Source organism: Gobius niger (genome assembly GCF_951799975.1).
Source record: "Gobius niger genome assembly, chromosome: 21".
NCBI lineage: Eukaryota > Metazoa > Chordata > Actinopteri > Gobiiformes > Gobiidae > Gobius > Gobius niger.
This window is the reverse complement of record NC_136872.1, coordinates 27,096,382-27,118,672: the sequence shown is the minus strand read 5'-3', so window position 1 is coordinate 27,118,672 and position 22,291 is coordinate 27,096,382. Positions and strand designations below refer to the sequence as shown.

Sequence of the window (22,291 nt, the reverse complement as noted above, 5' to 3'; positions counted from 1 at the left end):
GGAGGGGGCGTGTCTAAAGGCTCAGAGGTTCTTAAAGAGACAGAGGCCTATTTCAAGACATTCACGACAGCCATTTTGAGAGAGACATTTTATACAAGGCAGTTATTCTAATTTACTGCATTTACAGACCAACAGAAGGTTTGTCATCATTGCAGTGTGATATAAACTGGTGCTATGGGACTGACAAAAGCAGAACACCCCCTCTTTAAGTACGAGATTTCAAAAAGCCAGCCTGGTTTCTTACATTGTGACTAACCCAGCGTTACCTCAGGAGGAAGATCGAGCCTAGTCTAGTGTTGGAAACATTGACACCAGGCGTTAAAGTTGTTTTTAAGGCGTCTAAACTCCGATGCTTTTCAATGGGGGCCTAGTGGCAATATGGAGGTACTACAGCAATGGCGGCCCCCCAGTGTGGTGGTCATGAAGCGGAGCAGCCAGCGCCCATTGGTCCAAACCTTCTACCCACCTGTGGTGCCCAGGCTGAGCGCTCGCATTTCCTCGTCTCTTAAATAACTTTAGTTCAATAAAAGAGTTTCATGTGAGGCTGTTTGGATCCTGATGTCGTTCCGGATTCTTCCACGTGGAGCAATAATCGGCTCAGAATCAGGAAACTGTTTATTACTATTGTCAAAGGTTTTACAAACTTTCTGTGCAACATGAAACACGAAACAGACTAAAGGAATAATGTTTAAAATAAAAACAAAAAAAAATCTATATATGTGTTTTTTGTCTGACGTCACTTCCAGGGCTCCATAACAAACTAAGACAATTGTTTTTCTGTTTTCAAAGACAGTCTTGGTCAATCCAAAACAGTAAACCTCGTACCTGGATTTCTGAGCAGGTTTGTCAACGACTAAAAGACAAATTCAAGTCAAATTCAATTCAAACAACTTTATTCATCCCAAAGGACAATTCAAAACTGAGACAAACAAACACATTCAGTACAAACGTCATGAACTGTAAATCATCAGGACACAAGAGAATAAAGAGGATTTTATTCAACATCTCTCACAGCTTTTTCCATCCTTACGTTTCCAGAATCAGAACTGTTTTATTGGCCTTTGTTATGATCAGGTTCAATCGTGCAACATGAAACATAAAACCTTTGCCTTAATGAAACTGAGCGTCTGAATCCTGAAACACATGTAAAGGTCAGTGGGACAAACTGGACCATCTTTGTTTATCGTCTAAACACTGATCCTGAACCTTTGCTTGTTGACTCTGCCTTAAGTCTGAAAAGCCAAAGCAAATGAATAAACTCATGATCAGAGACAAAACTAGGATAAAAACTGGGAAAACTTTGACAACTTAAGTAATTATTAACTCTTTTTGACCTTTAGTTTATGATGGATGTTGTATTAGTGGATCATTAACCTGTAGCTTTGCCTGAATCAGAGTCAAAGTGCGTCTGAAGGAGCGTCAGACAGAGCAGAGTCTCCGAGTCTCCGAGTCTCCGAGTCTCCGAGTCTCCGAGTCTCCGAGTCTCCGAGTCTCCGAGTCTCCGAGTCTCCGAGTCTCACTGTTTCCTGTTGGTTCAGTCTCAGGTAAATAAACTCAGCGTTCACATGATGAGGTTTATCTCTGTGTTAAAGGCTCTGATTCTCCCCCAGGACGAGACTCGGAGGAAATGGCAGAAGGAAAAGCAAAGCCTCCAGAGGGCAGCACTGAGCCACAGCTCTGTGGGACAAAGTGAGTTTGTTTCTTATTTAACCTCCTTCAAAGACAAATGTGACTAAACTCATTACTTTATGTTTCATGTTCAACTGTTCGAGTTCGTGAAAGTTCCTTCACTCGTAATAAACAGTGAGTGGATCATTCACAGATCTGTAATAAAACTGTAGATAAGGCGTTGTCACGGTAACCCATTGGAACAACAGCTCTGGCGGCCATTTTGTGATGGTCATAAAACTAACCAGACTTTTATTATTGGGGTGATTTCTCTGAACGGCCTTTGATGATTCGATCTAACGCTCAGGGAAATATAATATTTAAAGACTAAACAGATGATGTTTTTAAGTATTTATTTGAGTCGTATCATATTTCAGTGAAACACTGACAAACCCTGATGCCCTTCCCTGTGTTACATTAGTATTAGAGTTGAAGTGAATCACAGAGATTCAGTTAAAGATCATAAATCCATCAGTAATGACTGGCTCCTCGTTGATCGTTATAAAGAAAATAAAGACATTAATCTGATTGTTCTGTTGGACTTTAATCTTACTTTAATATTTGCCTTTAAGCCAAAATCTGGAGGAAAAACAACTTTACAGAACGAGGTCGGACTCTCTGCTTTATTATTACTAAGTCCACATGGAGCATGTTAAAGTCATCTCTGCTCCTGCATTAACACGCCCCCTGCTGGCCAGAGGCTGACTTCACATTTCAGATTCAAACATGAATCATCTTCTCTCCACAGAAGCAGATCTACAGCCTCAGTGTCGGCTCTGTCCATGAAGAGTGACATGTCTAAACGCTTCCCTCTGAACTTCAGACGTGAACCTGCTCCAGACTCACGGTGAGAAACAAACCTGATGTGGAGTTTATCCACAGATAAAGCCGAGACTAGACGGAGCTGGACAAAACAGAGAGTGGATCATTCACAGATCTGTAATAAAACTGTAGATAAGGCGTTGCCATGGTAACCGATTGGAACAACAGCTCTGGCGGCCATTTTGTGATGGTCATAAAATTAACCAGACTCTTATGATTGTCGTGATTACTCTGAATGACCTTTGATGATTCGATCTAACGCTCAGGGAAATATAATATTTAAAGACTAAACAGATGAACGTGAGTGTGACGGGTCAAAGTGACAAAACATCATTAAATATGAATGTGGTAAAAATCAAAGCAGTAAAACTAGAAACAGAAAAAGGTAAAACTGAGTTCCATAAAATCCCACATGTGAAAATTCTGTGTGAAAATCTGAGAATTTAGACGTCATTAAAATGAAAACATGGTTCATTGAAACGTCATTAATATGATGTTCATCAAAGTTATCGTTTGTTTTTTATTCACTTGTTTAGTTTTAGCGCCTCCACTTTTCCCTCTTCAGTTTCAGGTCGTGCTGTAATATTTGTTATTTCCTGTAGATCTGAGTCTTAAACCTCAGGCCTCAGAGACACTGATGGATGAGCAGATGGATCAGTTTCCTAAATGGACCGAGACAAAGTCCAAAAGCTCAATGTGGAGACGTTTGTCACCACATTAGCACCTGCTGCTAGTTAGCTTAGTTAGCTTAGTTAGCTTAGTTACCTTAGTTACCTTAGTTAGGTTAGTTAGCTTAGTTAGCCACAACAATAGCTTAGAACCTTTTAGAAAAATGCTCTTCCATAACCTCTAAACCCCCACCTGAACCAAGCACATTTTCTATAGTTTGGCTTTACCCAAATCTAAAGCTTCACAAAAAAAGCATAAAATATGTGACAACAACACGGCAGTCAGTTTTCTTTCAAATTAAGCGTTATAGGATCAATGACCAGCCCCGTGAGCTGCTACCTTCACATGGTGGGGTTGTTTGAGCCTGAATGATCCGAGGAGCTCTGTTGTCTGGGGCTTTGTGCCCCTGGTCGGGTCTCCCATGGCAAACAGGTCCGAGGTGACGGGTCAGATGAAGAGCAGCTCAGAAGACTCATATGGACGTGAAACACGCAAGGACCGTGACGTGCCCGGCATGGCGCAGCCGGGGCCCCACCCTGGAGCTAGACCTGGGGTTGGGGCCCGAACGAGAGCGCCTGGTGGCCGGGTCTCTGCCCACGGGGCCCGGCCGGGCACAGCCCGAAGGGACGACGTGGGCCCGCCCTCCTGTGGACCCACCACCAGGCCTTCTTGGAGTTCCTGGGAGGGGCACTAGATGGTTCTCCGACTGAAGACTCCATTGTTCTACTGAGGGACTTCAACGCCCACGTGGGAACGACAGTGAGACCTGGATGGGAGTGAACGGCCTCCCCGATCTGAACCCGAGTCACAGTTTCTCTAAAAACATACTTTCAAAAAGCTTTTTCAAAACTGATGTCCTGCATATCGACAATTATGTGTTTGAACAAGTTATGTTTGTTAAATAACATTTAAAAGAATTTAAATGTATTTTTTAATGTATTTGCAGTTTCTCTTTATAAAAAGTGTTGGCGGCGCAACAGATATTTTTCTGAAATGTAAATAGTTTCCAATAATGTGCACAAAGTCAAATCTTTGCCGAGTGAATCATCGCTCCAGTATCGACATTTTAAAGCAATATCTGATATATTTTTCTAGTATTGTCTCTGACACTTATACCAGTGCTGGATCAGCATCTCTATAATGTTGAAATGGTCATTTGACATGTTTTTGCAGTTGCACCACCTGACATTAGCAACTCATTTCAAATGAAATGTTCTTTTATGTGGACTCTTACATTAGCTTTAGTTACTTTTAAAACAAAGTGAACAATGTTATAATAATATATTTTCTTCTGATATTTACATTGGTTTTACCACCTGACACTGAAGGTGTGACATTTTACCTTTGAGTCGGAAAAATGCTCATTTTTCTCAATTCTTGAAATACATTTTCAAACCTTTTAAAATTACAAATTGTTGGAAAAAAGGTTTTCAGTTTTCTCAAAAGTTTTAAAACTTTTAATATTCACGAATGAGGCTTATTTGAAAGCTCGATTAAAGTGGTGATTCAGAGGTTTAAAAGCTCCACTCAATGGTCAGTGGTCAGAGATAAGTGCAGGTGAAACATATGAGAGGATCTGTGGACGATGCATAGACTAAGTTTATGGACATGATATTAATGTTATTAAATGAACCATGTTGTTATAATGAATCCAGATTCAGAGATGATTTAATCACATGTGGGATTTTACCACTTTCTGTTTTTCACACCTTTGATTTTTCTCAAGTCTAGTTTTGCTGCTTTGGTTTTTACCACATTCATATTTTAATTATTGTATCATTATTATTTGAGTTACTTTAACCCCTCGTACGGGAGAGTTACAGATTAAATAAAGGTTTTTAAATGGTTCATTTAAAGGAAGTGATTTTTTATTTTACTGATTGTGTTAAGATCCTGTGATTGTCTAAAAGTGATTTTGAGTGAATATTCATGTTCATATTTCAGTGAAACACTGACAAACCCTGATGCCCTTCCCTGTGTTACATTAGTATTAGAGTTGAAGTGAATCACAGAGATTCAGTTAAAGATCATAAATCCATCAGTAATGACTGGCTCCTCGTTGATCGTTATAAAGAAAATAAAGACATTAATCTGATTGTTCTGTTGGACTTTGGCTCGAGGCCTGAAGGAGCTGTGACCAGACTGAAATCCCACAGAGGGTTTTCCTCAGGGTCACAGAGAGCCCAGGTGGTGCTGAAGCTTCACCTTTGCCCTTTAAGATAAACAAGTGTTATTGATCTGATTTTACTTTAATATTTGCCTTTAAACTGAAATCAGCAGGAAAAACAACTTTACAGAACGAGGTCGGACTCTCTGCTTTATTATTACTAAGTCCACATGGAGCATGTTAAAGTCATCTCTGCTCCTGCATTAACACGCCCCCTGCTGGCCAGAGACTGACTTCACATTTCAGATTCAAACATGAATCATCTTCTCTCCACAGAAGCAGATCCACAGCCTCAGTGTCGGCTCTGTCCATGAAGAGTGACTGGTCTAAAGGCTTTAATCCAAACTTCAGTCCTGAACCTGCTCCAGACTCACAGTAAGAACTGACCTGAACACAGAGTCTCAGCAGCTAAACTGTGCTTTATATTTGTGATTGTAACTTGTGAGATGTTAAAGACGTGCTCAGTGCTGTGTGTTTGTGTCACAGAGAAACAGAGTCAGAGCAGGACGCCTGGCCTCAGTGTGGAGACACAGGCAACAGTCCTGATCAGGGGGTTCAAGGCCCTGCACCAGGTGAGTCTGCTCAGTCTGAGACTCATCAACTACAGCAGGGAATAAGAGACCTGTTCATCAACATTAACAGGTGTCTCCTCCTCTGTGTCCAGGTGAAGGTCTCCACAAGGTTCTGAAGGAGCATAAGCAGAGCCTGAGCAGCAGATGTGAGAGTGTGACAGAGGGAAGTGAAGAATCAGGAGATAGAACTCTTCTGAACAGCATCTTCACTGAGCTGTACATCACAGAGGGCCTCAGTGAAGAGGCCAGAGCCCAACCTGAGGAGAGGAGTCTGGAGACACAGTCCAAGAAGAAGGAGGTCCAGGAGATCACCATCAGGTGCCAGGACATCTTTAAAGCTCTGCCCCCTGAGCAGCAGGGGGCGCTGCAGCAGGGCTCCATCAGAGCCGTGCTGACTGTGGGCGTGGCTGGAGTGGGGAAGACCTTCTCAGTCCTGAAGTTCTGTCTGGACTGGGCCCAGGGCTCAGAGAACCAGGAGCTGCAGCTGGTGGTGCCACTGTCCTTCAGAGAGATGAACCTGGTCAGAAGGGGGCGCTACAGTCTGATGGAGCTGATCCAAGTGTTCCATCCAGCGCTGGATCCACAGGTCACTCTCATTTAGAGAAAGCTTTACCTTTCACATCATATATTTCAAAGTCTCAAACACTTTTGAAATGACTCCTGGCTCTCAGGGCGTTTGTTAGTTCAGTCTGTGTTCACATTCACTGTAAACCCTGCAGTCCCTCACACTGGAGCTCCACCACTCACTGGTTTAAAGTGAGGGTTGAAGGAAAGTGGTGTAAAGTCATGGATGTTAAATGTTGTGTTTCTCTGCCCCACAGACGCTCACAGCCCACACTCTGTCCGTCTGTAAACTCCTGTTCATCTTTGACGGCCTCGACGAGAGCAGACTGTCTCTGGACTTCAGCTGTGAGCTCATCTCTGAGGTCACACAGAGGTCAGAGGTGGGCGTACTGTTGGTGAACCTCATCAGAGGCGCTCTGCTTCCTCACGCCCTTATATGGATCACCTCCCGCCCAGCGGCGGCCCATCAGATCCCAGAGCGGTGCGTGCACAGGGTCACGGAGGTCAGGGGCTTCATCACTGACCCACAGAAGGAGCAGTACTTCAGGAAGAGGTTCTCAGATGAAGAGCAGCTTCAAACAGTCCTGTCCCACCTCAGAACCTCCCGCAGCCTCCACAACATGAGCCAGATCCCAGTCTTCTGCTGGATCACCTCCACAGTCCTGGACCACGTGTTGAGAAGCCATCAGAGCGGACCACTGCCCCAGACCCTCACAGACATGTACGCACACTTCCTGTTGGTGCAGACGCACAGGAAGAGGAAGTACAAACAGACACAAACAGAGGTCAGGTCTGAGACCTGGGGGCTGACAGAGGCCGACACAGAGCTGCTCCTGAAGCTGGGGAGACTGGCCTTTGAGCATCTGCAGACAGGAAACATCATGTTCTACCAAGAAGACCTGGAGCAGGTGGGTCTGGACCTGAGCGAGGCCTCGGTCTACTCCGGACTCTGCACTGAGATCTTCAAACGAGAGAGTGTCTTCAACCAGTCAGTCTACTGCTTCATCCACCTGAGCGTGCAGGAGTTTCTGGCAGCCGTTTACCTTCACCACTGCTTTAAGAACAACAAGAAGGTGGTCAGGGAGTTTCTTGGGGAATTTAGATGGTCCATCTCAAAATCAAGTCCGAATGCAATTCTCATGAATTCTCTTATAATGTCCCTGCAGAGTCCAAATGGCCACCTGGACCTGTTTGTGCGGTTCCTTCATGGCCTCAGTCTGGAGTCCAACCACAGACTTTTAGGAGCTCTGCTGAGTCCAATCCACCAATCAGAAATCACAGAAGTCATTAAAAATCTTAATGAGATGAACACAAAGAAAAACTCTCCCGACAGAAGCATCAACATCTTCCACTGTCTGATGGAGCTGAAGGACCAGTCTGTGCAGCAGCAGATCCAGGACTTCCTGAAGTCTGGAGGTGGAACTAAGGAGGAACTGTCTGAGATCCAGTGCTCGGCTCTGGCCTACATGCTGCAGATGTCAGAGCAGGTCCTGGAGGAGGTGAACCTAAACAAGTACAGGACGTCTGATCAGGGTAAACAGAGACTGATCCCAGCGGTGAGGAACTGCAGGAAGGCTGTGTGAGTCCTCAGTCACAGACAGAAGCTTCACAGACCTGTTAGAATCACTCACATGTCGCTCTAACATCTGTTACAGGTTTAGAAACTGTGGACTCTCAGATCTTCACTGTGAAGTGGTGGCGTCAGCGCTGAGCTCCAGCCCCTCCCATCTCAGAGAGCTGGATCTGACCCGTAATAAACTGAGAGACTCCTCAGTGTCTGTGCTGTGTGCAGGTCTGAAGAGTCCTCACTGTCAGCTCTCCTCTCTCAGGTCAGTGCAGGTCTGAAGAGTCCTCACTGTCAGCTCTCCTCTCTCAGGTCAGTGCAGGTCTGAAGAGTCCTCACTGTCAGCTCTCCTCTCTCAGGTCAGTGCAGGTCTGAAGAGTCCTCACTGTCAGCTCTCCTCTCTCAGGTCAGTGTCAGGTCTGTGACGGCTCTCGCTCGTCCATCCTCCACTCTCCTCATCCTTTAATCACTGAGTGATGGGACGTAACCGTTCTCTGAGAGTGAAGTAAAGTGTAGGAGATCATGTCTGAAAAACTACAGCATTTACCCCCGACCTCTGAGTCCTGCTCCAAACCAGAGTCTCAGATGTTCAGCTGTAGCTACAGAAACTCCTCTGACTTTACTCTGGACTTAATCACTTCATTTATTCTTTATTCAGATTGTGGGGCTGTGGTTTGTCAAAGATCAGCTGTTCCTCTCTGGCCTCAGCTCTGAAGTCCAACCCCTCACATCTCACTGAGCTGGAGCTGAGACATAACAGTCTGAGAGAGTCAGACGTGAAGGAGCTCCTGGTCCTCAAACAGAGCCCTGACTGTCGACTGGAGACACTGCTGTGAGTCCAGACTTTATCAGACTGTTCTGAACCTGGAACATTTTCTATTTTCTAAAAACACTGAGGCTGTTGGAGTTTGTTTTAAAGAGTTTTTTAATCTTAAATCCATTCTATCATTAAAGGTTATTTATGAAGATCAAGTGTTAACCATGTTATTACGTTATATCCTTATGAAAAACAGACCTGGAGTGAGTTTAGTTTCAATAATCATCTTATTCAGTTTATCTCCGTCTTCCTCAGTCACACCAGCCCACACTCCGATACACGGGAGATTTAACTGTTTTAAAGACTTTATTATTTTTCATTGTCTTTCCATATTAATTATTCTGAATAATAATAAGTTGTAATAAATGATTTCTGATTTCTGCTTCTCCACAGCTGGAGATAATGATGTTCAGCAGCTCCAGATCAGACGCCTCAGTCTGAGTCCAGGAGAATAAACAGAAGGATCCAGGATCACGGCTCAGAGGAACAGGTCTGAGCTCCATCAAGAACCTGGAGACAAAAAGAGAGAAGAAAGTGAAGTCCTTCAGACTCTCCAGGCGTCTGATCCTGGAGCTTTTATCTGTTTGACTTATTGATATTATTACATTGATCTGATATTATGATCTGATGAAGAACAGCTTATTCAGATCAGGTGTAAACTCTCTGAAGAAGCACAGCCTGACCTTCTGTTTTCCGCTACAAAGTGTCCGACTCGACCTCTCGATCTGGGCTCGGCCTCTTCACGATAAAACAGCTTCTCACTGTGGGATCTCTTTTCTCTGTTGCACATTTTCTAAACTTTGTTCCTTGAGTGAAATAAACCGTTGACTTTGTGACGTCTTGGTGTAACTTCATTATCAGTAGAAGAACCTGCAGATCGGTGCAGCTCAGAATCACAGCCACAGTGTCCTTCTGCTCCAGAGTCTCTGCTGTGACTCAGAGCCAGAGTGTCCGGTCTGTGGGCATCAGTCTGAGGCAGGTGCTTTGGTGGAGCTGGTCCAGGTGTGGCCCGTGGTCCATGAGGTCCAGACCAGGGGTGTCCAAACTTTTTCACTAAGGGAGAACATTATACAAACACCTGGGTAGAGGTCAGATATATAACTTCACCTCTATTATATTAAAGTCAGCAAATCAATGAAAATGTTGACTATGCCCAGTGTTTCCTACAGGTTTCAAGGGGACTGTGGTCGATGTGTTTTCCTGCATTCTGGGGCATTTTAAGCTATTTTTTAACTATTTTCTGCTCTTTTTCTGCTGTGAAAAGAATAATTTCTGTTTAATATACACAGGGTACAGATTGTATTCAGCACAAACTAATGTATTGATGCCGACCCTGATGCTTTTTCATTGAACATGCTTAAAGTAAAACAAAAACAGCCTTCATCACAGCTTTCTATTCATGGATTTTCATTTATTTCATATTCAACCAGCTCTTAACTGGTTCAAATCATATCTCTCTGATCGTTTTCACTTCATTCAGTTTAAATCGTTTAAATCCCAGGCATTTCCCCTCTCCTCTGGTGTTCCCCAAGGCTCTGTGCTTGGCCCTCTCTTATTTACCATCTACCTTCTCCCCCTTGGCCATATTCTTCGCACATTTCACGTCAGTTTCCACTGTTGTGCGGACGACACCGAGCTCTACCGATCCACCAAACCCACCACTCCCTCCCTCTTCCCTCTGTGCCGGTTTACAGGAAGTCAGATCCTGGTTCTCCCTCAATGTTCTCAAGCTTAACAGTGATAAAACCGAGGTCCTCCCCATCTTATCCAAAACTGACTCTCCATCAACATTGACTCAACAGTCGTCCCCTCAGGTGAAGAGTCTGGGGGTCGTCCTGGACAGCGCTCTCTCCTTCCAGGCCCATCTCCGGAACATCACCCGCCTCCGCCCCTCCCTCACCCCCAGCACAGCCTCCATTCTGCTCCACAGTCTTGTCACATCCCGGTTAGATCACTGTAACTCACTCCTCTTCGGTCTCCCCCAAAAAATCACTCCACAGACTTCAGCTCGTCCAAAACTCCACCAGAACTCCGTCCGCTCATCACATCAGCCCAGTTCTTCAGCAGCTCCACTGGCTCCACATCAATACAAGATCCTGCTCCTCACCTTCAACTCTCGGGATAACCTGGCCCCTCCTTGTCTCACTGAGCTCCTTCATGCGCCTCCTCCCTCCTCACCCTCCGGTCCTCCTCTGCCCCTCAGCTGTCTGTACCCACTGCCCACTTAGCCCCCATGGGAGCTCCAGCTTTCAGCCGCTCAGCCCCAAACCTCTGGAACTCACTCCCCGCTGAGCTCCGTCACATGACCTCACGCTCACCTCAAACCCAATTATTTAAACCACTTACTTTGACTCTGACTTTATCTGGTCCTGATTTTATCATTGTAGCTCATGTAAGGTGACCTTGGGTGTTTTGAAAGGCGCCGACAAATAAAATGTATTATTATTATTATCAATTAAAGGTCCTATATCATGCTATTTTAGCCATTCCAAAGTGAAGTATAGGCATGTATATGATATATTGTACCTCTACCATTATGGAGCACTCATTTTTGTGATAAATATAAGTGTTTTCTGGAGGTTATTTTCAAACCCGGAAGACACAACGCTTCGATTCAGTTAACTCCGCCCCCTCTCTCCGCACATACTTTACCGTAATATAAATAAACAACAATAAGTGAAGATACTTCACGATGCAGTTATACAGAGTTGACATCTGCAACACAGCTTCATAAATGGCTAACACACACAAGCTAATATGCTAACACACACACGCTAATATGCTAACACACAAGCTAATATGCTAACACACATGCTAATATGCTAACACACATGCTAATATGCTAACACACAAGCTAACCCGCGTTTGGACTGACTCACCGCTCTGCTCCATCGCTGTTTACATTGTGGGACTTGCGTTGGTTATAAAAGTTAATCCACTTTGGTTCTGGTGAAGTTTCACCAAACATCCACCAGTGACAGTCACAGAAAAACACCATTTTGGTGAAAGTCGCTGAATCCCGGAGAAAAAAACAGCTGAGTGGCCTCTTCCTGAAAAAGGTTGAATAAACTCCTCGTCCTCGTAGCCAAACGCGCTTCTTTTTCTCCGTGACATGATCGTTAGGTAAGAATAAAGAACAGGTGTGTCCAGTTATAACGAGCTCCCTCTTCAGCTGCAGCACAAACATGACTGATCTGTTCAGACGCTCAGGTTTGTTTTGGCCACAGCTGACCTGGAAGCACCTCGGGCACAGCCTTTTTATTATTTTTTCTTTTTTTTTTCTTTTTTTTTTCTCTTTGTTTCTCACTTACGACAGAAATAATGAAAACGCTGTTTTACAAATTAAAATTTGTCCGTAAGCATAGAATTAAGACATGACATTACAGACGTCGAGCACTTCCGTTCCGCTGTGACGACACAACTGAACACTCAGTCGTTCACCAGGAGAGGGCGCAGCTGCTCAGAGAGCAGGATTCAGGAGGATTACTGAGAGCTGCGTGAATGAAGCCACAAACCACTCTGGGTGTGTTTTTGATAAGGAAATAGCAGAACAACATGGCTAAAAGCTCCAAAAAGTCGATTTTGCATGATATAGGACCTTTAATAACGTGAAGCACATGTATGTAATTAAACATGAAATAAAACTCCTCCTGTGCAGAGACACGTGTGGCCTGAAAGTTTCAGACATTCCAAGAAAAACTATTAAAATAAACTGTCAGAAACTACAGATATGAAGTGAACTGTAGTTCCCATCTCCGACACAAGATGGCGCCTGTGATCAGGATTGCCACACCCTGATCACAGTGAGGCTTGAACTGAGCACTCGCCTTTCTGCAACTCAAGCCTTTGTTTTCCACTAATGTGAGTCAAACTTTCTCCTGATGCTTTGATTAGTGTTGAACTCGTGTTGAACTCGTGTTGAACTCGTGTTGAACTCGTGTTGAACTCGTGTTGAACTCGTGTTGAACTCGTGTTGAACTCGTGTTGAACTCGTGTTGAACTTTTGTTAAACTTGTGTTAAACTTATGTTGGGTGTTGTTGCAGAGCTATGGCAGCTTAAACATGGAGGAATAAAACCACTAAAACTCCGACTCCAGGTGGTTTGTGGCTCCAGTGTGAACTTTGATATCCTACACTGAGCGTCTGAATCCTGAAACACATGTAAAGGTCAGTGGGACAAACTGGACCATCTTTGTTTATCGTCTAAACACTGATCCTGAACCTTTGCTTGTTGACTCTGCTTTAAGTCTGAAAAGCCAAAGCAAATGAATAAACTCATGATCAGAGACAAAACTATGATAAAAACTGGGAAAACTTTGACAACTTAAATAATCATTAACTCTTTTTGACCTTTAGTTTATGATGGATGTTGTAATAGTGGATCATTAACCTGTAGCTTTGCCTGAACCAGAGTCAAAGTGCGTCTACAGGAGCGTCAGACAGAGCAGAGTCTCCGAGTCTCCGAGTCTCCGAGTCTCCGAGTCTCCGAGTGTCCGAGTCTCCGAGTGTCCGAGTGTCCGAGTGTCCGAGTCTCCGAGTCTCACTGTTTCCTGTTCGTTCAGTCTCAGGTAAATAAACTCAGCGTTCACATGATGAGGTTTATCTCTGTGTTAAAGGCTCTGATTCTCCCCCAGGACGAGACTCGGAGGAAATGGCAGAAGGAAAAGCAAAGCCTCCAGAGGGCAGCACTGAGCCACAGCTCTGTGGGACAAAGTGAGTTTGTTTCTTATTTAACCTCCTTCAAAGACAAATGTGACTAAACTCATTACTTTATGTTTCATGTTCAACTATTCCAGTTTGTGAAAGTTCCTTCACTCGTAATAAACAGTGAGTGGATCATTCACAGATCTGTGATGAACAGTAGATAAGGCGTTGTCATGGTAACCCACTGGAACAACAGCTCTGGCGGCCATTTTGTGATGGTCATAAAACCAACCAGACTCTTCTTATTGTCGTGATTTCTCTGAATGACCTTTGATGATTCGATCTAACGCTCAGGGAAATATAATATTTAAAGACTAAACAGATGATGTTTTTAAGTATTTAGTGAAACACTGACAAACCCTGATGCCCTTCCCTGTGTTACATTAGTATTAGAGTTGAAGTGAATCACAGAGATTCAGTTAAAGATCATAAATCCATCAGTAATGACTGGCTCCTCGTTGATCGTTATAAAGATAATAAAGACATTAATCTGATTGTTCTGTTGGACTTTGGCTCGAGGCCTGAAGGAGCTGTGACCAGACTGAAATCCCACAGAGGGTTTTCCTCAGGGTCACAGAGAGCCCAGGTGGTGCTGAAGCTTCACCTTTGCCCTTTAAGATAAACAAGTATTATTGATCTGATTTTACTTTAATATTTGCCTTTAAACTGAAATCTGTAGGAAAAACAACTTTACAGAACGAGGTCGGACTCTCTGCTTTATTATTACTAAGTCCACATGGAGCATGTTAAAGTCATCTCTGCTCCTGCATTAACACGCCCCCTGCTGGCCAGAGACTGACTTCACATTTCAGATTCAAACATGAATCATCTTCTCTCCACAGAAGCAGATCCACAGCCTCAGTGGCGGCTCTGTCCATGAAGAGTGACATGTCTAAAGACTTCCCTATGAACTTCAGACGTGAACCTGCTCCAGACTCACGGTGAGAAACAAACCTGCTGTGAAGTTTATCCACAGATAAAGCAGAGCAGAGAGTGGATCATTTACAGATCTGTGATAAACTCATGATAAGGCGTTGCTGCGTTAACCCACTGGAACAACAGCTCGTTTTAACTATAGATACAGACGCGTCTCTGGAGTCGCCCATATATGGTCATGTTTGAAAACAGTTAAGGGGGAAAACAATTGAGAAAAATCTAAACTTTCTCTAATTATTCAAAAACTACTTTAACAAACCCTGAATTATGAATATAGTTTCTACTAAATAAAGATACAAAGACATGGGGAGGAGCAAAGTGGTTCAACAGCCCATAAATACATAAATAACGGAGAATTCTAACTTGATGCTACATGTTAGCATCGGGCTAACGCTAACAGCTAGCTAGCGCTAGCTACAACTGCCGTTTTTTCGCTTCTACTAAACAATCTGCTGAGAGAAAAATATCCAGATGGGCCCGATTTACTCTTGACTTTATTTATATGTAATAAATAAAGTTCATATTCAACCATAAAACAGTGTGGAAGCCACGCCCCCTTCTATGACGAGATGCCTCTCTGTATCTATCTCTGGGCGACAGTGGTGCAGATGGTAGAGCGGGTCGTCTTATGATCGGAAGGTCGGAGGTTCGAATCCCACCTCCTGAAAGTGCACACTGTTGTTTTGTCCTTGGGCAAGACACTTCCCCCACATTGCCCCAGTGTCTGCGTACATTGGTGTATGAATGAGAGTATGAATGGGTGAGTGGAAAGCGCTTTGAGTGCCTAATGTAGGTGGAAAAGTACTATATAAGTTGAGACCATTTACCATTTTTACCATCTATACATGGCAAATGTAAAGTTGAAACAGAAGATCCATCTGGAAGATAAAAGAGTCGGCTCTTTTTGATAAAGGAGCAGAAAACACCATCATGAGTATGAGGCCAACACAGTCAGAAGATGGCCGCCACGTTTGACAAGAGCAAAGAGTTTTATTACAGATCAGTGCAGCCACAGACACAGTGATGACATTAGTTCCAGTAGAATATACACATACGTCAACAAAACAGCTCAAGCTACAGCAGTAAAAAGATGTTAACGTTATGTGAGTGTTTCCTCTCAGCAGATATATTTAATAATCATCAGTGAAACGGACCAGTTTCCTGAAAAGCAGCTGTCGTTTGTGGAAACTGAACTTTACAGAAAACACAACTGTCTGAACCAACACGACAAACAACACAACCATAGGTGTTACAGCGATGTGAAAACAGGAAGCAACCTCCCTCTCTCCTGGTACAGCTGTATTTTTTAAGAGGGTCAGACAGACACGCACAGCCCAAGTAAGTTAAGTACAAACCTCAAGAGTTCGATAGTACGTGAGATGAAAGAATGACCTCTGATGAAGAGCTAGTGATGCACAAAACGTGATCTTGTGGTGCCACATAAACGCTTTGGGAGCAACAGCGGTGCAGAGATTTCAATTCTTACAGCTTCATTTTGTACCTTTTTCTGTGGTTTCAGAGGATCAGAGGCAGCCAGGTTTTTCCGAGTGCTTCAGTTTGTTGACACACAGTGGCAGCAGCTCATGACTGACACTTGAACACTATGTCGTTGTTCGCTTGTACAATGACAATAAAGAGCTTAGTTACTTAAAGGGGGGGTATTATGCAAAATCGACCTTTTCAAGCTTTACATCATGTTATTAAGTCATTCCCTCATTAAAAACATGCCTGAAGTGTTGCCTTAGCACATTCACGTATTTTCGAGTAATCTGTAAAAACTCTGGTGGCGACCATTTTAGGGATAAAACGCCTGATTCCTTCAGGGAACGCCCTCGACCTCCAGGAGACGCCTCCGACCTTTCGTCACCAGCCGAGTAACCAACCACTGCCCCTCAGCAGAACCCCCTCCCCGCAGTGTCTAGCCCTAAGATGTAAACAGAGTCATCATGGAGGATTAGCTTCATGTGTTGTGAACCGGAGCCACAGCAGACTTTTACAAAGACACACATCAGTGTTTCTGTTACCGAAACACCCAGGATTAAAACCGGTGACAAGAACACTTATTTCAGCGGCTGGTTCTGCGCTGGGCCTTGATGATGCCCAGAGCCTCCGGAGAAAGCTAATGCTAAGCTAAACCTCGAGTCATCACGTGGAAACGAGAAATATGCACACACAAAGTCAATAAAACCACCACACACATAAAGAACCGTTTAACAATGATCACACACGGAGCCTGGCTTGTTGATTTGGAAGTTTATTGCTCACATTTCATCTACAGTGAGTCGTAGCCGAGTGGTTTCTCCCGGAGCTAAGGCACTATTAGCCGCGACAAGCTAACAACCTTCACCTTCACAACATTCATTGAAAACAGGCAGCATATTATGCACAAATAACGTCAATAAAGCAGCAGCTACTCGAAGCAGCCTTTACGATGATCACACAATGAGCCTGGCTTTACACATTTGTGGTTTATTACAGACTTTTCATCAACAATGAGCTGTAGTCGATTATAACAAGCTAACGGGTAACCTCAAAAAACCATTGTCCACCTGCACAGATAATGTCCATCTTTGAATCGTATGGGCTCCTGCAGATCCTGGTGTCGTCCATGGGGGTATAGTTAGAGATCCATAGGGCATGGCAGATGCAAAGAGAAGCCTCCAAACAGCAGTTATTTTTCAGGCAAGAGCCCCGTCCAAGCGTCCGGTGTGGAAGGTTCGTCTCCAAATAATATCCTGTGTGGCCATTGTTCACAAAGTGATAAACAGTAGCTCCTTTCCAACAATAAAAAATAAAATGTACAGATCGTAGTGATGCCACAGACAGCGTGTGGAGGGGGCGTGTCGGAAAGGCTCAGAGGTTCTTAAAGAGACAGGGGCCTATTTCAAGACATTTGCTACGGCCATTTTGAAAGAGCAATTTTATACAAGGCAGTTATTTTAATTTACTGCATTTACAGACCAACAGAAGGTTTCGTCATCATTGTAGTGTGATATAGACTGGTGCTATGTGGCTGAAAAAAGCATAATAACCCCTCTTTAACCCACTCTGCTTTAAGGCGGGACACTGGGCGCTTTTCTCCATCTGTGGAGAACGATCACTCCATTTGGGGAAAAGCTTCAGTCGTAGCTAAAAATGGCAGATTGTAGATTGGTCGTGGAGAGAAAAGGACAACTTAAAAAGGAGGCAGAGTCTGATTCTTTGGAACAGTCTCAGAGTGAACCTGCTCTTTCTGCAATGATGATCTGTCAACAAAATACAACTTCAAAAACTTTGATCATGGCTACGATTCTCCCTTTGAACTCTCGAAAGTATTCATACACCTTGAACTTTTGCACATTTTGTCATTTTTTTTCTTTTTTTTTTACTGAACACACAAGTAACAGACAACTGTGAAGTGAAAGCAAAATGATACATGATTCTGTTATTTTACAAAAAGTAGAAAAGTGAAAAGTGGGGCTTGCATAAGTATTCATACAGCATGAATTAATACTTTGTGGAACCCCCTTTAGCTGTTATAACAGCACAAGTCTTTTGGGGTTTGACTCTACAAGATTTGCACATGTAGAGACTGACATTTTAGCCCATTCATCTTACAAAACAACTCCAGCTCTGTCACATTAGAAGGAGAGCGTTTGTGAACAGCAGTTTTCAGATTATTCCGTAGATTTTCAATAGGATTTAGGTCAGGACTTTGACTGGGCCATTCTAACACATTAATATGTTTTTATTGAACCATTCCATTGTAGATTTATCTTTGTGTTTAGGGTCATTGTTAACTTGGCTAACACCGTGCTGCTGTGTGCGAATCATTTCGAACTGCACAACAGCCTGGGGACCATGGCCGAAATTTCGCGTGGATTTGGGAACCAATCACAGAACGAGGAGGGACGGCAAGATGTTTATTTACTGATTTAAAAAAAAAAGTTTATTTACGGATCCAACATGACAGCAGCAGACGCAACGCTATTTTTCGATCCCCCCGTATATCTGACACTGGGGATGGTGCACTCAGGACCATGAGCAGTGTCAGGTTTGCTCCATACATAACGTTTGTCTCCTCTGACCAAAGCTCCTTCTTCCACATGGAGCTGTGTCCTCCATATGACTTCTACAAACTTCAAACAGGATTTCTTATGGCCTCCTTTCAATAATGTCTTTCTTCTTCCACTCGTCCATGAAGGTCAGATTTGTGTAGATACGACTTATAGTTGTCCCATGTACAGTTTCCCCCAGCTCAGCGGCAGGACTTCAGCTCCTCCAGAGTTATCTTGGGGCACTTGGTTGTATTTCTCACCAGTGTCTCCTTGTTCAGTTTGTTAGTTTAGGTGAACAGCCGTGTCTTGGTAAGTCTGCAGTGGTGCTTTACTCTTTCCATTTCAGAATGATGGATTGAACAGTTGCTCCGGGAGATGTTTAAATCTTGGGAAATCTTTGTATAACTTAACGCTGCTTTAAACTTCTCCACAACTTTATCCCTGACCTCTCTGGTGCTCCTTGGCCTTCATGATGTTGTTTAGTGACCAACACACTCCGACCACAGCTCTGAGGGCCTGAATGAACAGCTGAAATTATACTGAGAGTAGATTACACACATGTGCCTCTATTTAACCGTCAAGGCAATTTAATGCACTCAGAAAATGCTGTATGATACTTATGCAAGCCCCACTTTTCTATTTTTCTATTTTTTGAAAAATAACAGAATCATGTATCATTTCGCTTTCACTTCACAGTTGTCTGTTACTTGTGTGTGAACGTTCAGTAAAAAAATTAAAATAAAATCTTTATGTTTAGGGTTGTAAACATGACAAAATGTGCAAAAGTTCAAGGTGTATGAATACTTTGGAGAGGCACTGTATATCAGGCTGACCAGGACCCCTACTGGCCTGATGCTGCTCACATTTCATATTCCGAATAAACATGAATCATCTTCTCTCCACAGAAGCAGATCCACAGCCTCAGTGTCGGCTCTGTCCATGAAGAGTGACTGGTCTAAAGACTTCCCTCCAGACTTCAGTCCTGAACCTGCTCCAGACTCACAGTAAGATCTGACCTGAACACAGAGTCTCAGCAGCTAAACTGTGCTTTATATTTGTGATTGTAACTTGTGAGATGTTAAAGACGTGCTCAGTGCTGTGTGTTTGTGTCACAGAGAAACAGAGTCAGAGCAGGACGCCTGGCCTCAGTGTGGAGACACAGGCAACAGTCCTGATCAGGGGGTTCAAGGCCCTGCACCAGGTGAGTCTGCTCAGTCTGAGACTCATCAACTACAGCAGGGAATAAGAGACCTGTTCATCAACATTAACAGGTGTCTCCTCCTCTGTGTCCAGGTGAAGGTCTCCACAAGGTTCTGAAGGAGCATAAGCAGAGCCTGAGCAGCAGATGTGAGAGTGTGACAGAGGGAAGTGAAGAATCGGGAGATAGAACTCTTCTGAACAGCATCTTCACTGAGCTGTACATCACAGAGGGCCTCAGTGAAGAGGCCAGAGCCCAACCTGAGGAGAGGAGTCTGGAGACACAGTCCAAGAAGAAGCAGGTCCAGGAGATCACCATCAGGTGCCAGGACATCTTTAAAGCTCTGTCCCCTGAGCAGCAGCAGGGGGCGCTGCAGCAGGGCTCCATCAGAGCCGTGCTGACTGTGGGCGTGGCTGGAGTGGGGAAGACCTTCTCAGTCCTGAAGTTCTGTCTGGACTGGGCCCAGGGCTCAGAGAACCAGGAGCTGCAGCTGGTGGTGCCACTGTCCTTCAGAGAGATGAACCTGGTCAGAAGGGGGCGCTACAGTCTGATGGAGCTGATCCAAGTGTTCCATCCAGCGCTGGATCCACAGGTCACTCTCATTTAGAGAAAGCTTTACCTTTCACATCATATATTTCAAAGTCTCAAACACTTTTGAAATGACTCCTGGCTCTCAGGGCGTTTGTTAGTTCAGTCTGTGTTCACATTCACTGTAAACCCTGCAGTCCCTCACACTGGAGCTCCACCACTCACTTGTTTAAAGTGAGGGTTGAAGGAAAGTGGTGTAAAGTCATGGATGTTAAATGTTGTGTTTCTCTGCCCCACAGACGCTCACAGCCCACACTCTGTCCGTCTGTAAACTCCTGTTCATCTTTGACGGCCTCGACGAGAGCAGACTGTCTCTGGACTTCAGCTGTGAGCTCATCTCTGAGGTCACACAGAGGTCAGAGGTGGGCGTACTGTTGGTGAACCTCATCAGAGGCGCTCTGCTTCCTCACGCCCTTATATGGATCACCTCCCGCCCAGCGGCGGCCCATCAGATCCCAGCGCGGTGCGTGCACAGGGTCACGGAGGTCAGGGGCTTCATCACTGACCCACAGAAGGAGCAGTACTTCAGGAAGAGGTTCTCAGATGAAGAGCAGCTTCAAACAGTCCTGTCCCACCTCAGAACCTCCCGCAGCCTCCACAACATGAGCCAGATCCCAGTCTTCTGCTGGATCACCTCCACAGTCCTGGACCACGTGTTGAGAAGCCATCAGAGCGGACCACTGCCCCAGACCCTCACAGACATGTACGCACACTTCCTGTTGGTGCAGACGCACAGGAAGAGGAAGTACGGAGCAGGAGCTCAGGACAGAGCAGAGAAGATGAGCCTTGGAACAACTCATGATGGTCCAGTTAGGTCTGATGACAGAGAGAAGAAGAGTTTGAGGAATGCCTCTGTTCAGGAACTCAGATCTGAGGACAGTGTGGAAAAGAAAACAATTACTATGCCCCATCATTCTACAGTTAACCCTAAAGACAGGACAATCAAGAAGACTTTGTGGAAGGCTTTTGTACACAAGGTAAGGCCCAAGAGGAAACAAACCCCTATGAACCAGGAAAAGAGTGGACAGACACAAACAGAGGTCAGGTCTGAGACCTGGGGGCTGACGGAGGCCGACACAGAGCTGCTCCTGAAGCTGGGGAGACTGGCCTTTGAGCATCTGCAGACAGGAAACATCATGTTCTACCAAGAAGACCTGGAGCAGGTGGGTCTGGACCTGAGCGAGGCCTCGGTCTACTCCGGACTCTGCACTGAGATCTTCAAACGAGAGAGTGTCTTCAACCAGTCAGTCTACTGCTTCATCCACCTGAGCGTGCAGGAGTTTCTGGCAGCCGTTTACCTTCACCACTGCTTTAAGAACAACCAGGAGGTGGTCAAGAAGTTTCTTTATAGAAGTGAAGGAACAGTCTACAAATTAAGTCCAAACGAGTTAATCAGAAAATCTCTTGAAAAGTCCCTGCAGAGTCCAAACGGCCACCTGGACCTGTTTGTGCGGTTCCTTCATGGCCTCAGTCTGGAGTCCAACCACAGACTTTTAGGAGCTCTGCTGAGTCCAATCCACCAATCAGAAATCACAGAAGTCATTAAAAACCTTAAAGCGAAGAAAACAGGGAGATACTCTCCTGACCGATATATCAACATCTTCCACTGTCTGATGGAGCTGAAGGACCAGTCTGTGCATCAGCAGATCCAGGACTTCCTGAAGTCTGGAGGTGGATCTAAGGAGAAACTGTCTGAGATCCAGTGCTCGGCTCTGGCCTACATGCTGCAGATGTCAGAGCAGGTCCTGGAGGAGCTGGACCTAAACAAGTACAACACGTATGATCAGGGTAAACTGAGACTGATCCCAGCGGTGAGGAACTGCAGGAAGGCTGTGTGAGTCCTCAGTCACAGACAGAAGCTTCACAGACCTGTTAGAATCACTCACATGTCACTCTAACATCTGTTACAGGTTTAGAGACTGTAAACTCTCAGATCTTCACTGTGAAGTGGTGGCGTCAGCGCTGAGCTCCAGCCCCTCCCATCT

At 44.6% G+C, this 22,291-nt stretch overlaps 2 protein-coding genes and 1 pseudogene across 3 annotated transcripts in view; all 3 read left to right on the top strand.

The window, feature by feature from the left end:
* LOC306981094 (NACHT, LRR and PYD domains-containing protein 3-like) overlaps positions 1 to 22,291 on the top strand; it is a gene marked incomplete at both ends in the record, with an annotated part of 141,002 nt that overhangs the window by 116,304 nt on the left and 2,407 nt on the right. The window lies entirely within an intron of this gene.
* Positions 2,463 to 8,862, top strand: LOC306980687 (protein NLRC3-like; annotated as a pseudogene). Its single transcript has 5 exons — positions 2,463 to 2,515; positions 5,969 to 6,418; positions 6,720 to 8,041; positions 8,118 to 8,291; positions 8,685 to 8,862. The product of its transcript is annotated as a protein NLRC3-like (transcript).
* LOC306980686 (NLR family CARD domain-containing protein 3-like) lies at positions 10,197 to 22,222 on the top strand (the record flags this gene model as incomplete). Its single annotated transcript, XM_079580115.1, has 5 exons — positions 10,197 to 10,205; positions 10,658 to 10,799; positions 19,814 to 20,310; positions 20,546 to 21,283; positions 22,217 to 22,222. 5 exons carry the CDS (start codon positions 10,197 to 10,199, stop codon positions 22,220 to 22,222), a joined length of 1,392 nt encoding a protein of 463 aa, XP_079436241.1.